Source organism: Pseudophryne corroboree, chromosome 6 (genome assembly GCF_028390025.1).
Source record: "Pseudophryne corroboree isolate aPseCor3 chromosome 6, aPseCor3.hap2, whole genome shotgun sequence".
Taxonomy (NCBI): Eukaryota; Metazoa; Chordata; class Amphibia; order Anura; family Myobatrachidae; genus Pseudophryne; species Pseudophryne corroboree.
The window spans coordinates 808,743,770-808,759,170 of NC_086449.1; the positions used below are offsets into that span (position 1 = coordinate 808,743,770).

At 48.3% G+C, this 15,401-nt stretch overlaps 1 protein-coding gene across 2 annotated transcripts in view; it reads right to left on the reverse strand.

Annotated features, from left to right (window-relative positions):
• Positions 1 to 15,401, reverse strand: part of NUP205 (nucleoporin 205) — a 136,984-nt gene that overhangs the window by 30,720 nt on the left and 90,863 nt on the right. For both annotated transcript variants that reach the window (XM_063929009.1, XM_063929008.1), the window contains exons 19-20: positions 5,704 to 5,824; positions 4,017 to 4,098 (exon numbers count right to left, since the gene is read on the reverse strand). In XM_063929009.1, coding sequence (XP_063785079.1) covers positions 4,017 to 4,098; positions 5,704 to 5,824 — 203 coding nt within the window. The remainder of the gene's footprint in view (positions 1 to 4,016; positions 4,099 to 5,703; positions 5,825 to 15,401) is intronic.

The window sequence follows — 15,401 nt, forward strand, 5'->3', positions numbered from 1 at the left end:
AAAGACAAACTAAGGAAGGCCACAGGAGGTACCTTCCACAAATGGAAGCAGGTCCTTCCCATTGTCCTAGCAGAAATCAGAATGACCCCACAGAAAACTCTAGGATACTCACCCTTTGAAATACTAATGGGTAGACCCTTCCCCACACCCTGGGCTAAGAAACCACTAGTAATACAGGAAGGAGATCTAGAACTTATAAGGGAAGAGTATGTCAGGTCCCTGATAACAAAACTGAATGAAATTGAACATGAGGTTGTTTGTAAAAACCCTTTGAATCCACAGGAACCTACACACCCCTTTAAAGTCGGAGACAGAGTCGTGGTGAAGGTGCTCCCCAGGAACAAGAGCCCAGGAGACTTCACCTATGGCCCAGAGGCGGAAGTCGTAGCAGTTACCCGAACAGCAGTCCTGACAGAGGAAAGTCCTACCTGGATCCATGCATCCCGAGTAAAAAAGGTTCCTAGACCAGACCTAGAGAGGGAAGCAAGTGATTCCAGTGAGGTACGAACCGGGGCGGACAGCCCTGACCTCCCACCTAGCGAAGACAGAAGACCAGAGGAGGATGAAGAAAATGCCCCCTATCTTTACCCTGGGGACTATCTTGATAGCCCTACTGGCCCATTTTCCCCTCTCAATGACTGAGGTTGATATAACTCAGAATAAGGGAAACTGACACTATGGTATAACTCTTCCACCACATACACCGCAACCTACATACTAGATTATTTCCAATTCCCCCAACTAGCTGCTGTCCAAAAGTCTGTTGACTACCAGATCCGCGCTGACACCACAGACAACCTAAGCCCCGAGGTACCCTATATTTGCGTTACAGGCCATAACTGGGGAAATGATTGCAGCTCATGGTCCGCGGCTGCCTGGAACACAGGTACCCCATGGGGCTATAAGCCCGCTGAAGCCTTAGATGAAAAGGATGAACACGGAACATCATTAACTCAACGATTAACCCTTCTTAAAATGCCCAACAATTACTGCAACTCCCGCTCAGGCTAAAAATTGCGCCATTGGCGCGCAGAAAGACGTAAGCTTTGCAAGAATCATATAGTATAACAATAATGATTCTAAGAGGGGATTGAAAGGGTTAAAGCTCGTCTCTGCTTCAATGTCATAGAATTGCTTGTGTTATAGAACTTAATGTTCCAGCACATTCCTTGCTACTGTCCTTGTCTCTTATCTTTTTTATACCGTGTGAACAACCTCCCTATTTGAAATACAAACTTGCCCATATATGCATATCCTTCCACTGCGGCAGTTCCTAGCCAATCATGTTATGTTAGCCCCTTTTTGTGTTCTGTCCAATTAGTTATTGACTTGGGATATACACGCCCTAAATCCTTTCTTTTATATACTTTTGTTAAACGAACAATAATCAGTGTGAATCTTTACTGCTTGTGTTGTGCATGTAACTTGTGGCTAAAGGTTTACACTCACGGACGTCTGAGAGGCCATCACATCGAGGGTTAAAGAATATAGGGGCAATCCTTTCAGCGTCAAACCCTGATGGACTTGACGTGTCCGCCTCCTTTACCTGCAGTCTCAGACGAACTGCTGTATAATGCACCTGGATATTCTGAGACACAGGTTCAGACTCCACAGAAAACAGACATCATCAGTATTGTAACATGGAAGGTTAGCAAGGTTCCTTTAGAAACCTGGAGAGGTGAAATGACGTACAAGGTCTCTGGTTAACAGTGACATTACCTGTATAATCTGAGCTGTTCAAACAGGAGTGTCCTGCAGGTGCGTGGAGGGCTCTGCAGATGGCTCCACCGCATACTTCACACCTAAGAGGGAATTCTTTGACTATCCCAGGTGAGACAAACGAAAGGAGAAAAGGTGGGTTAAATAAACACAGCCCTATGTAAGGTCTGTACTATAATGTGTAGTGACCGACACGATTCAAATAAACTTTCTGGAGCAGCGGAGACCTGAACCAGTAGCGCTGCGCTGTGGGACAGGAGTCTTAGCCCTAGGCTATAGGAGCTCTCCTTAAAGTTTTGTTTGGATTCAAACCCCTGTTCAGATACCCGCTACTAGCGTACTGAGCCACAGCGCTATTTGTCTGATGCCTTACACACATTCCCCAATTACAGATAGCATTAGTAACTAGTGACACCAAGGAATAATAAAGGGAAGGCAACACCCCGCCCTGCATGTAGTGTACCGCTAATTAAGGTGCACCAGATGTTTCTCGGAGGTTCCGCTGGCTTTTCAAAATGGTGACCAGCCTGTGAGAAAAGATGGGTGAAAATGTTATGTGGCAAGGTGGGGTATTCTGTTTCTAGAAAACATTGCGGAAGTGTTTGTTTTATCCCCTATATATGGTATTGTATGGATATATCTATATACATACCCACACACTTAAATATATATATATATATATATATATATACAAACATATCTATATATATCTATATACACACACCACAGTGAACCCATGCACCTAATAGGGCAGATAAATACTGTGCACCTAATAGGGTAGATAATTACTGTGCACCTAATAGGGTAGATAAATACTGTGTATTTGTAGGGTAAAGAAATACTGCACAGTAGATTTTTAATTATCAATGAGCTGAGTCCCAGCTCCTGTTATAGAGCAGATTCCCTGATCTAAATGTCTGAAATGGGGAAGAGGACTCCCCTGCAGGAGGAATGTAGCCAAAGCAAGATGTAACAATATTTCTGCAGCACACTGCACAGAAAAGCTACAAACTCCAGAGACAGGTGTGTTGCCTAGAGACAATGAGAGCTGGGAGCCTCCAACGGGGGAAAGGGGGGGGAAAGGGGGGGGGGGGGGGATTAAGCTTCACCCCCCCCCTCATACCTTATACATGTAAAGAATCCTCCCTGCACAGCCAGGAGAGGAAAGGAGCTTTCAGTGGCCCGGGGAGCGGGGGACTGTGGAGCGGCGTCTCGTCATGCTGCAGCGGCTGGGGAGCGGAGAAAGCCCGCCGTACAGAGCGGGAGTTAGCTCCGCCCCCTCCGCTTCGGCGCCAAATTCAAATCCGCTGTATAGTAAGCGGAAAGCGCCCATGCATCCCCCGGCCACCTGTATGCTGCGGCCGGGGAGCGATGTGCGGCCGGGGAGCGGAAAGCCTGAGCCCGCCGAACGGAGCGGGAGTTAGCTCCGCCCCCCTGCTCAGGTCACTTTCAAATTAAAACCGCACTATCATCCGGCTGCCTGTAAGTGTGTATGCTGCGGCCGGGGAGAGTGTGTCCTTTGCTGGAATCGAACCCTAGCTCGTGGGCATCGTAACCATAGGTGTTACCACTCTTAATGGCGCCAATTTCAAATTAGTAAGCCTTTTATGCACTCCAGCCTGTCTGACTGGAGAGTATAGGGGAGCCTGTCCATCCATGTATTAAAACACTGAAACTGAAAAATGTAAAAACATACATCAGTCTGGAGGGGGGGAGATTGTACTCACCGCTTCCTTCCGTCAGGCGTTTCGACCCAGCGGCCCCGACACGCGCCGCACGCAGCGGTGTCCGGCCATTTTTGATACTCACCGCTGCCATGCTGCCGGAATCTTCTGCTGGATGGAGTGGCCCCGACACGCGCCGCACGCAGCGGTGTCCGGCCAACTCAGGAGAGCTCAGTGTCTCCCTCAGCCGGGGCCCATCCCGAGCCGCACGCAGCTGCGATGGGACCCCGCCGGCAGCTCCCGCGGTGCAGACTGGCAGTGGCAGAGCTGCCAGTCTGTGAGTGTGTGAAAGAAAAATAAAATAATAAAGAAAAAAGAAAAAATTCTTCAGCTAAACCCAAGTGAACCAGCTACCTCGGGCACTAAACTAAGACTGGCTTGGAGGGGAGATAGTAGGGGAGGAGCTAGCCACAGTGTGAGAATTTAAAAGTGCCAGCTCCCAATTACTGCCTACTATTTCCCCATTGTAACTACGCTCCAGTGGCCCCTAGTGGATGAAGGAGAAATCCCAATCTCTGCACAATTATTTTCCTTACCAGGGAAAGGGCAGACCTGTTCAGGAAAGCTTCTCACCTTCGCTGACATTAAACACCTCCTCGGACTCCTCGCTGTCCAAACACTGCACAAAGCCGGCCATTAGCTTCTGGCTCACGTTCTGCCGGAACAAAGAATAAACACGTTATATCTAGACACGTACCACGGAGGTGTGAGCTCCTACTACCGCCACGTTCTCTCTCAGTGTTGGTGTGTAAGCTATACTGACGCAGATGCAGCTAGACTTGTAGCACTGTAATATAAAATAATATGACATAATATATTATGGCCAATATTAGCCCGAAACCTTCTGTAAATTGTAGCAATCTGCAAGAGATCTGAAAGAGCAACAAGCGGATGTGCACTGTATTTATATGTACTTCTAAAACGTCCGTCTTCACTAAAACAGGCTGCTATGATAAGAAGTAACAGGAACAGCTGCAAATAGATTACTTTGGCAATTACTGTTAAAACCAAACCGCTGGCGCTGCGGAGATGCAACCGCGACCAGCTCCTCAGGCGCATCAACGGACAGGTGGGTTATAGGGAAATATTTATCACAGAGTAACACATTCTAGGGCCCAACGCCTGTGTCACACCTCTGCTACTGATGGAGAAATGGGGGTATAGGGGGTCATTCCGAGTTGAACGCTAGCTGAAAATCTTCGCTGCGCAGCGATGAGGCAAAAAACCGTCACTTCTGCGTATGCGGCGCAATGCATACACGCGACGTACTTTCACAATGGCCGATGTGATTTTACACAAGGTCTAGCGAAGCTTTTCAGTCGCACTGCTGGCTGCAGAGTGCTTGACATGAAGTGGGCGTTTCTGGGTGTCAACTGACCGTTTTCAGGGAGTGTTCGGAAAAATGCAGGCGTGCCAGGAAAAGCGCAGGTGTGGATGGGCGAACGCAGGGCGTGTTTGTGACGTCAAAACAGGAACTGAACAGTCTGAAGTCATCGCAAGCGCCGAGTAGGTTTTGAGCTACTCTGAAACTGCACAAATTTTTTTTGTAGCCACTCTGCGATCCTTTCGTTCGCACTTCTGCTAAGCTAAGATACACTCCCAGAGGGCGGCGGCATAGCGTTTGCATGGCTGCTAAAAACAGCTACCGAGCGATCAACTCGGAATGACCCCCATAGAGCGGGAGGAGTCAGCACACCCATAGAAGGAAATTTACAGTGTCAGCTCCCGAGAGCCATCCGTCAAATCCCCAGCCGATATTATTTTGATCAGCGGAACTAACAATGCAAATACCCAAGGCTGGCGTTCCTCTTATGCCGTGAAACTGACTTCTGCCTCCTCACTGAGCCTCTCAGCAGCGTCAGTATAACACGCTGTATAGCAGGGGTTAACAGATGCTAATAGAGGCGCCGTTATAATTTATGCAAGTTTTGTACTATCCGGGAAGCATTCGATATCCATGTGCGCAGCATACTGGTGCCGGGATACCAACAACTATTCTCCCTCTTGGGGTGTCGCGACACCCCTGGAGGGAGAATAAATAGCGTGTGTTGCACCACTGTGCCCGCAGCGTGGCAAGCTCGCAATAGGCTCTTTTGCACTCACCCCACTGCCGGCATTCCGGCAAACGGGATCCTGGCGCCGGTAAGCTAGACGCTGGGATCCCGACGGCCGGGTTATCGTAGTACATCCATACTATCCTATCCTATCGACACACAATGAAATGGATAAGCAAAGCTCACTGCCACAATGTTTCCATTACCGGGTCCTGGGTAAAATCCCCGACGAGCTTCGCTTGGATGTTGGCATTACAGGAAATGCTGCACAAGATCTTCGCGCTTTCAAACGCCAGTTCGGGGTTGTCCCTGCCGTGGTAGAGATACCTGGGGAACAAGCAGCAAGTTACTTGGAGGTTTTTTTATTTTATTTCTGGGCACATTAAAAAACTTTACACCATGAATCTCCCTATCACAAACCTTATTGATATGGCCTTGGAACAATATGCAAAGATGAGCAGAGTTTAAGGTTTGCCACATAGGCTCTAAAAATGCAGAAATGCCCTGCGCCCCCTAGTGGACGCTGAAGAAATATGCCACTAGACTTTCCTGGGAAATGCACTTAAACCTAGAGCTATAAAACCACTGCAATTACCCAGCTCTATGGGGTAAAATGGAAATATTACTTCTCTTGTGTTAGAACGAGGCGGCATGATCGCAACGCTCCGCTGCACACAGTCGGATGCCTAGCAACTGGGGCAGTCATAATCACGCTGCAGCGGTACACTTAATGGAATTGCACACGCCTGTGCGATCATGATCCCATTGGATCACACCTGATTAATTTCTTTTGCACCCATCAGATTTCCTTGAACAAGCTCACCTTTAATTGAAGACTGCATTTTATACTCTGGTATTATCTGTATAGTCACTTCAACAATATTCCCGTTTGGATTGCTTACATTTATTACCCACCGTTCCAATTGTTACGCTTTAATAAACTAGCAATTAATATTAGAAAATAAGATTTTACTCACCGGTAAATCTATTTCTCGTAGTCCGTAGTGGATGCTGGGAACTCCGTAAGGACCATGGGGAATAGACGGGCTCCGCAGGAGACTGGGCACTCTAAAAGAAAGATTAGGTACTATCTGGTGTGCACTGGCTCCTCCCTCTATGCCCCTCCTCCAGACCTCAGTTAGGATACTGTGCCCGGAAGAGCTGACACAATAAGGAAGGATTTTGAATCCCGGGTAAGACTCATACCAGCCACACCAATCACACTGTATAACTCGTGATACCATACCCAGTTAACAGTATGAAATATAACTGAGCCTCTCAACAGATGGCTCAACAATAACCCTTTAGTTAGGCAATAACTATATACAAGTATTGCAGACAATCCGCACTTGGGATGGGCGCCTAGCATCCACTACGGACTACGAGAAATAGATTTACCGGTGAGTAAAATCTTATTTTCTCTGACGTCCTAGTGATTGCTGGGAACTCCGTAAGGACCATGGGGATTATACCAAAGCTCCCAAACGGGCGGGAGAGTGCGGATGACTCTGCAGCACCGAATGGGAGAACTCAAGGTCCTCCTCAGCCAGGGTATCAAATTTGTAGAATTTAGCAAACGTGTTTGCCCCTGACCAAGTTGCAGCTCGGCAAAGTTGTAAAGCCGAGACCCCTCGGGCAGCCGCCCAAGATGAGCCCACTTTCCTCGTGGAATGGGCTGTTACTGATTTAGGATGCGGCAATCCAGCCGCAGAATGCTCCAGCTGAATTGTGCTACAAATTCAGCGAGCAATAGTCTGCTTAGAAGCAGGAGCACCTATTTTGTTGGGTGCCTACAGGATAAAAAACGAGTCAGTTTTCCTGACTCCAGCCATCCTGGAAATATAAATTTTTAAGGCCCTGACTACGTCCAGTAACTTGGAATCTTCCAAGTCCCTAGTAGCCGCAGGCACTACAATAGGTTGGTTCAAGTGAAAAGCTGATACCACCTTAGGGAGAAACTGGGGACGAGTCCTCAATTCTGCCCTATCCATATGGAAAATCAGATAAGGGCTTTTACATGACAAAGCCGCCAATTCTGACACACGCCTGGCCGAAGCCAAGGCCAATAACATGACCACTTTCCACGTAAGATATTTCAAATCCACAGTTTTAAGTGGCTCAAACCAATGTGATTTTAAGAAACTCAACACCACGTTGAGATCCCAAGGTGCCACAGAAGGCACAAAAAAGGGGCTGAATATGTAGCACTCCCTTTACAAATGTCTGAACTCCAGGCAGTGAAGCCAGTTCTTTCTGGAAGAAAATCGACAGAGCCGAAATCTGGACCTTAATGGAACCCAAATTTAGGCCCATAGTCACTCCTGACTGTAGGAAGTGCAGAAAACGACCCAGCTGAAATTCCTCTGTTGGGGCCATCCTGGCCTCACACCACGCAACATATTTTCGCCAAATACGGTGATAATGGTTTGCGGTTACTTCTTTCCTGGCTTTTATCAGCGTAGGAATGACTTCCTCCGGAATGCCCTTTTGCTTTAGGATCCGGAATTCAACCGCCATGCCGTCCAACGCAGCCGCGGTAAGTCTTGGAACAGACAGGGCCCCTGCTGTAGCAGATCCTGTCTGAGCGGTAGAGGCCATGGGTCCTCTGATATTATTTCTTGAAGTTCTGGGTACCAAGCTCTTCTTGGCCCCTCCGGAACCACGAGTATCGTTCTTACTCCTCGTTTTCTTATTATTCTCAGTACCTTTGGTATGAGAGGCAGAGGAGGGAATACGTAAACCGACTGGTACACCCACGGTGTCACTAGACCGTCCACAGCTATTGCCTGAGGGTCCCTTGACCTGGCGCAATATCTAGTTTTTTGTTTAGGCGGGACGCCATCATGTCCACCTGTGGCCTTTCCCAACGGTTTACCAACAGTTGGAAGACTTCTGGATGAAGTCCCCACTCTCCCGGGTGTCGGTCGTGTCTGCTGAGGAAGTCTGCTTCCCAGTTGTCCACTCCCGGAATTAACACTGCTGACAGTGCTAAGACGTGATTTTCCGCCCATCGGAGAATCCTTGTGGCTTCTGCCATCGCCATCCTGCTTCTTGTGCCGCCCTGTCGGTTTACATGGGCGACTGCCGTGATGTTGTCTGATTGGATCAGTACCGGCTGGTTTTGAAGCAGAGGCCTTGCCAGACTTAGGGCATTGTAAATGGCCCTCAGTTCCAGAATATTTATGTGTAGGGACGACTCCTGACTTGACCAAAGTCCTTGGAAATTTCTTCCCTGTGTGACTGCCCCCCAGCCTCGAAGGCTGGCATCCGTGGTTACTAGGACCCAGTCCTGTATGCCGAATTTGCGGCCCTCTTGAAGATGAGCACTCTGCAGCCACCACAGTAGAGATACCCTGGTCCTTGGAGACAGGGCTATCAGCCGATGCATCTGAAGATGCGATTCCGACCACTTGTCCAAGAGGTCCCACTGAAAAGGTTCTTGCATGGAACCTGCCGAATGGAATTTTGCTTCGTAAGAAGCTACCATTTTTCCCAGGACTCGTGTGCAGTGATGCACCGATACCTGTTTTGGTTTCAGGAGGTCTCTGACTAGAGATGACAGCTCCTTGGGTTTCTCCTGCGGGAGAAACACTTTTTTCTGTTCTGTGTCCAGAACCATCCCCAGGAACAGCAGGCGTGTGGTAGGAACCAGCTGTGACTTTGGAATGTATAGAATCCATCCGTGCTGTTGTAGCACTTCCCGAGATAGTGCTACTCCGACCAACAACTGCTCCATGGACCTCGCCTTTATAAGGAGATCGTCCAAGTACGGGATAATTAAAAACTCCCTTTTTTCGAAGGAGTATCATCATTTCTGCCATTACCTTGGTAAAGACCCTCGGTGCCGTGGACAGTCCAAACGGCAGTGTTTGGAATTGGTAATGGCAATCCTGTACTACAAATCTGAGGTACACCTGGTGAGGATGGTAAATGGGGACATGTAGGTAAGCATCCTTGATGTCCAGGGATACCATGTAATCCCCCTCCTCCAGGCTTGCAATAACCGCCCTGAGCGATTCCATCTTGAACTTGAATTTTTTTATGTATGTGTTCAAGGACTTCAAATTTAAAATGGGTCTCACCGAACCGTCCGGTTTCGGTACCACAAACAGTGTGGAATAGTAACCCCGTCCTTGTTGAAGTAGGGGCACCTTGACTATCACCTGCTGGGAATACAGCTTGTGAATTGCCTCTAGCACAGCCTCCCTGCCTGAGGGAGTTGTCGGCAAGGCAGATTTGAGGAAACGGCGGGGGGGAGACGCCTCGAATTCCAGCTTGTACCCCTGAGATACTACTTGAAGGATCCAGGGATACACCTCTGAGCGAGCCCACTGATCGCTGAAATTTTTGAGGCGGCCCCCCACCGTACCTGGCTACGCCTGTGGAGCCCCCGCGTCATGCGGGGGAAGAATTTTGATTCTGGGAACTGGCTGACTGGTGCAGCTTTTTCCCTCTTCCCTCGTCTCTATGCAGAAAGGAAGCGCCTTTGACCCGCTTGCTTTTCTGAAGCCGAAAGGACTGTACCTGATAATACAGTGCTTTCTTAGGCTGTGAGGAAACCGGAGGTAAAAAATTTTCTTCCCAGCTGTTGCTGTGGATACGAGGTCCCAGAGACCATCCCCAAACAATTCCTCACCCTTATAAGGCTCTATGTGCCTTTTAAAGTCAGCATCACCTGTCCAGTGTCGGGTCTCTAATACCCTCCTGACAGAATGGACATTGCATTAATTCTGGATGCCAGCCGGCAAAATATCCCTCTGTGCATCCCTCATATATAAGACGACGTCTTATGTTCGCAAAATAGCATCCCTGTTTGACAGGGTTACAGACCACGCTGCAGCAGGTCACAGTCTAGTACCTGAGTGTGTAAATACAGACTTCAGGATAGCCTCCTGCTTTTTATCAGCAGGTACCTTCAAAGTGGCCGTATCCTAAGACGGCAGTGCCACCTTTTTTGACAAACGTGTGAGCGCCTTATCCACCCTAGGGGATATCTCCCAGCGTAACTTATCCTCTGGCGGGAAAAGGTACGCCATCAGTAACTCTTTAGAAATTATCAGTTTCTTATCGGGGGAACCCACGCTTTTTCACACTTCATTCACTCATTGGATGGGGGAACAAAACACTGCCTGCTTTTTCTCCCCAAACATAAAACCCTTTTTTAGTGGTACTTGGGTTAATGTCAGAAATGTGTAACACATTTTTTATTGCCGGGATCATGTAACGGATGTTCCTAGTGGATTGTGTATATGTCTCAACCTCGTCGACACTGGAGTCAGACTCCGTGTTGACATCTGTGTCTGCCATCTGAGGGAGCGGGCGTTTTTGAGCCCCTGATGGCCTTTGAGACGCCTGGGCAGGCGCGGGCTGAGAAGCCGGCTGTCCCATAGCTGTTACGTCATCCAGCCTTTTATGTAAGGAGTTGACACTGTCGGTTAATACCGTCCACCTATCCATCCACTCTGGTGTCGGCCCACAGGGGGCGACATCCCATTTATCGGCATCTGCTCCGCCTCCACATAAGCCTCCTCATCAAACATGTCGACACAGCCGTACCGACACACCGCACACACACAGGGAATGCTCTGAGGACAGGACCCCACACAGCCCTTTGGGGAGACAGAGAGAGAGTATGCCAACACACACCAGAGCGCTATATAATGTAGGGATAAACACTATCACTGAGTGAATTTTCCCCAATAGCTGCTTGTATAAACAATATTGCGCCTAAATTTAGTGCCCCCCCTCTCTTTTTAACCCTTTGAGCCTGAAAACTACAGGGGAGAGCCTGGGGAGCTGTCTTCCAGCTACACTGGGAAGAGAAAATGGCGCCAGTGTGCCGAGGGAGATAGCTCCGCCCCTTTTTCGCGGACTTTTCTCCCGCTTTTTTATGGATTCTGGCAGGGGTAATTATCACATATATAGCCTCTGGGGCTATATATTGTGATTATTTTGCCAGCCAAGGTGTTTTTATTGCTGCTCAGGGCGCCCCCCCCCCCCCCCCAGCGCCCTGCACCCTCAGTGACCGGAGTGTGAAGTGTGTATGAGGAGCAATGGCGCACAGCTGCAGTGCTGTGCGCTACCTTGGTGAAGACTGAAGTCTTCTGCCGCCGATTTTCCGGACCATCTTCATGCTTCGGCTCTGTAAGGGGGACGGCGGCGCGGCTCCGGGAACGAACACCAAGGACGGGTCCTGCGGTCGATCCCTCTGGAGCTAATAGTGTCCAGTAGCCTAAGAAGCCTAAGCTAGCTGCAAGCAGGTAGGTTCGCTTCTTCTCCCCTTAGTCCCTCGTTGCAGTGAGCCTGTTGCCAGCAGGTCTCACTGTAAAATAAAAAACCTAACATATACTTTCTTTCTAGGAGCTCAGGAGAGCCCCTAGTGTGCATCCAGCTCAGCCGGGCACAGAAATCTAACTGAGGTCTGGAGGAGGGGCATAGAGGGAGGAGCCAGTGCACACCAGCTAGTACCTAATCTTTCTTTTAGAGCGCCCAGTCTCCTGCGGAGCCCGTCTATTCCCCATGGTCCTTACGGAGTTCCCAGCATCCACTAGGACGTCAGAGAAAAAGATTTTCCATTAAGTGTCCTGTTAGGTATCCGGTATGGTGGCCAATCCCGGGATCGGGGTCAGCGGGATCCCTGGATTCAGGGCCAAAAATGGGCGGGATTCAATCCCGGGGATTGAGGAATCAGCGTTGAGCATCCACAGGACGCTCAGACGCTGCCCGGCTTCCTTGTTTCGGCTCCCCAGAGCAGCGCGAGAGGTCACGCTGCGCCGTCAGCTGCTGCAGGGAGCCGCCAGCAGCGATCGGAGGTTGTTCCCCACCTGCCCACCCTGGTATATGGTGGGGTAGGGGTAAAGGGGCGGACACCTAGCTAAAAGCAAATCCCGGGATTGGCCATTTTTCAATCCAGATACCCGGGATTGAAAAAAATGGCCCGGGATTGGCTTCCCTAGTATCCGGTCCATAGATCTACATTATAAAGGTCTACAGTCAATAGGTGGACCACTAATGGTAGACATGTATTGGGTCAACATGGTCAAGAGGTAGACCGTTAAAAAGGTCGACAAGACAATAGTCGACACAAGGTTTTGTTTTTATTAAACTTTTTCATATTTTACTATCCACGTGGACCACGATTGGGAATGGTAGTGGAGCGAGGCACCTTGCGAGGGGACGTGGTACACTAATGGGGCTTGTTGGTGGCAAAAAAGTGACAAATCACCCCACCAAAAAAAATAGGATTTTGGTACTTACCAGGTAAATCCTTTTCTTTGAATCCATAGGGGGCACTGGAGTACTCTTGGGATATGGACGGCGTAGCAGAAACAAAGGCACTGAATATTTAAATTTAGAACTCTCCACCCCTCCATATCCCAGAGTACCTCAGTGTACGACCTCAGTGTTTTTACTGAGCGAACTACTATAGAGAGGTTGACAATGGAGAATTCCTATAACATAACGGACAACAACAAAGTTGACCTATAACGTTAATGTCAACTAAACAGTTGACAGCATAACCGATAGACCTTTATAATTTGAACCAATCGGTGAAAATGTGTTACCATAAGCTCCTCTGAGCTTAATACAAACCAGGTAAAATGTGTTACCATAAGCTCCTCTGAGCGTAAAACAACCCAGGTAAAACTGCTCTGGGTGGGCGTCCAGTGCCCCCTATGGATTCAAAGAAAAGGATTTACCTGGTAAGTACCAAAATCCTATTTTCTTTTTCATCCACTAGGGGTCACTGGAGTACTCTTGGGACGTACCAAAGCTTCCCTCGTGGGCGGGAGAGCTGTTTGGCCCTTGTAACAGTAGGCGGCCAAAGCTAGATGCTGATGCCGCAACCGTTTCATAACGTGTAAACGTGCACAAACGTGTGCACTGAAGGCTATGTAGCCGCGTCGTAGACGCTCCATGACCAGCTGGTCCTGACATTCCCACAGAACCTGTGGAATGAGCTATTACTGACGTAGGCGACTGTAACTTAGCCTTAAAGTAAGCCTGACTTGTAGTCATTTTTATCCAACTGGATAATGTCTGCTGAGAAACTGGCTAACCCCAGTTGGCAGCATCATAGAGAACAAACAACGTATCCGTATTACGAACTGTAGACGTTCGGGACATATAGACGCGTAATGCGTGTACCACATTCAGAATTCTAGAATGTGCTGTCAACACAGGAAACACTATTGGTTTATTGATGTGAAGAATAAGAAATTGGAATTCGTCCGAAGTTCTGCTTTGTCATGAGAAAACTCAAATACGGTGGCTTGGAATACAAGGCACCCAAATATGAAAACAAAACCCTTGCCGAAGCTAAGGCTAGAAGAAAAAAGTTTTCCAAGTGAGAAACTTAATCCCCATTTGTTGTAAGGGTTCAAAATATGAAAACTGTAAGAAATCTGAACCCAACCTCAAGTCGCCTGGCGCTGTAGGTGGGATAAATGGAGGCTGCACTTTGATGACACCTTGTAGAAAGGTGTGTACCGAGGCAATAGAGTCAAACTTCTTTGAAAATAACTTGACCACAGATATACCTGCACCCTTAGTGCAGATAAACGCAGTTCTCCATCACACCCCGTCTGTAAAATAACAGAATACGGGTAACTTGAAAGCTGATGTCGGAAACTTTCGAGCTTTACCACCTATATAGGCACACCAAATTTTGTAATAATGAGCTGCCGTAAGCGGCTTACTAGCTCGTAACATGGTTGGTATAACCGATACTGTAATGCCCTATTTCTTTTCTTAAGAGGGCGGTCTGAACCCCCACCGCGTCAACCGCAGCCGCGGTACATAGGTAATAGGTACATAGGTAAGTAGGGGTAAAAGAACGGTCCATGTTGTAACAGGTTGGACGTATTATGAGCGGGCCAAAATCGTGTGCAAGTATTCCTTGGGAGATTCGAGAAGCACGCTATCCGAAACCCATGAGATATCACCAGTATGACTGTGACGAACTGTCTTATGATCCGTTTTAGCAACGGAGAGAGCAGCGGAAAATGGTGGAGCCAGATACACGAGGCTGAATGACCACACGAATGTGAGAACTTCCACCGCCACTGCCCTTGTTATCTGTCGTTCTGTACACATACTGAGCGTTTGTAATTGTGGCGCGATGCCATCATGTATACCTGAGGGTAACCTTCTGTGGACTCACATATGAAACACCTCTGGATTTAATGCCCAGTTTTTAGTATATAAATCCCGACGGTTGAGATCATCTGTCTAACAGATATCTACTTCCGGAATGAACCCTGTGGACAACATCACCTAATGATGTTCTGGGCAATTGAGGATTCAAGCTACCTGCCGCATTGCCATGCGGCTTCTTGGTCCTCCTTGGTTGTTGTGTATGCAACTCCCGTTGCGTTGTCTGACTGTACTTGGACAGACTGAAAGCGAAGCATGTAGTGCATTGTAAATTGCACGGAGTTCCAGGACATTTATAGACAGCAATCTGTCGTGATCCGTTTTAGAACCCCTGTCGCTGACCTTTTTAACTACAACTCCTCAACCCCTGAGACTCTCGTCCAGAGTATATACACCCTCGCCCCCCTGTGGGAAACGCGAGAGAAGCCCGGCGAACTAAAGCGCTTTGAAAACACATTATTGTTCCTAATAGGCGAATACACCAATGTACCGCTAGTGTGCGTGGTTTTTGCACTAATTGTACTAGCTGGTATATTTGTTCTTGCTGGTGTAGTAGGTAAATGTCTTTGATTTACCGTATTTATAATCATACCTAGGAATTGAAGTCGTTCAGACGGAATTAGATGCGATTGCTTTTTGAACTTGACCTGCCACCATGTACGTTAGTAGCACCAGTAAGAAGAACCTCTGTTGAGACAGAGTTCTTATGAGCAGATCGTCTAAATATGGAACGATTGTCACTGGCAGG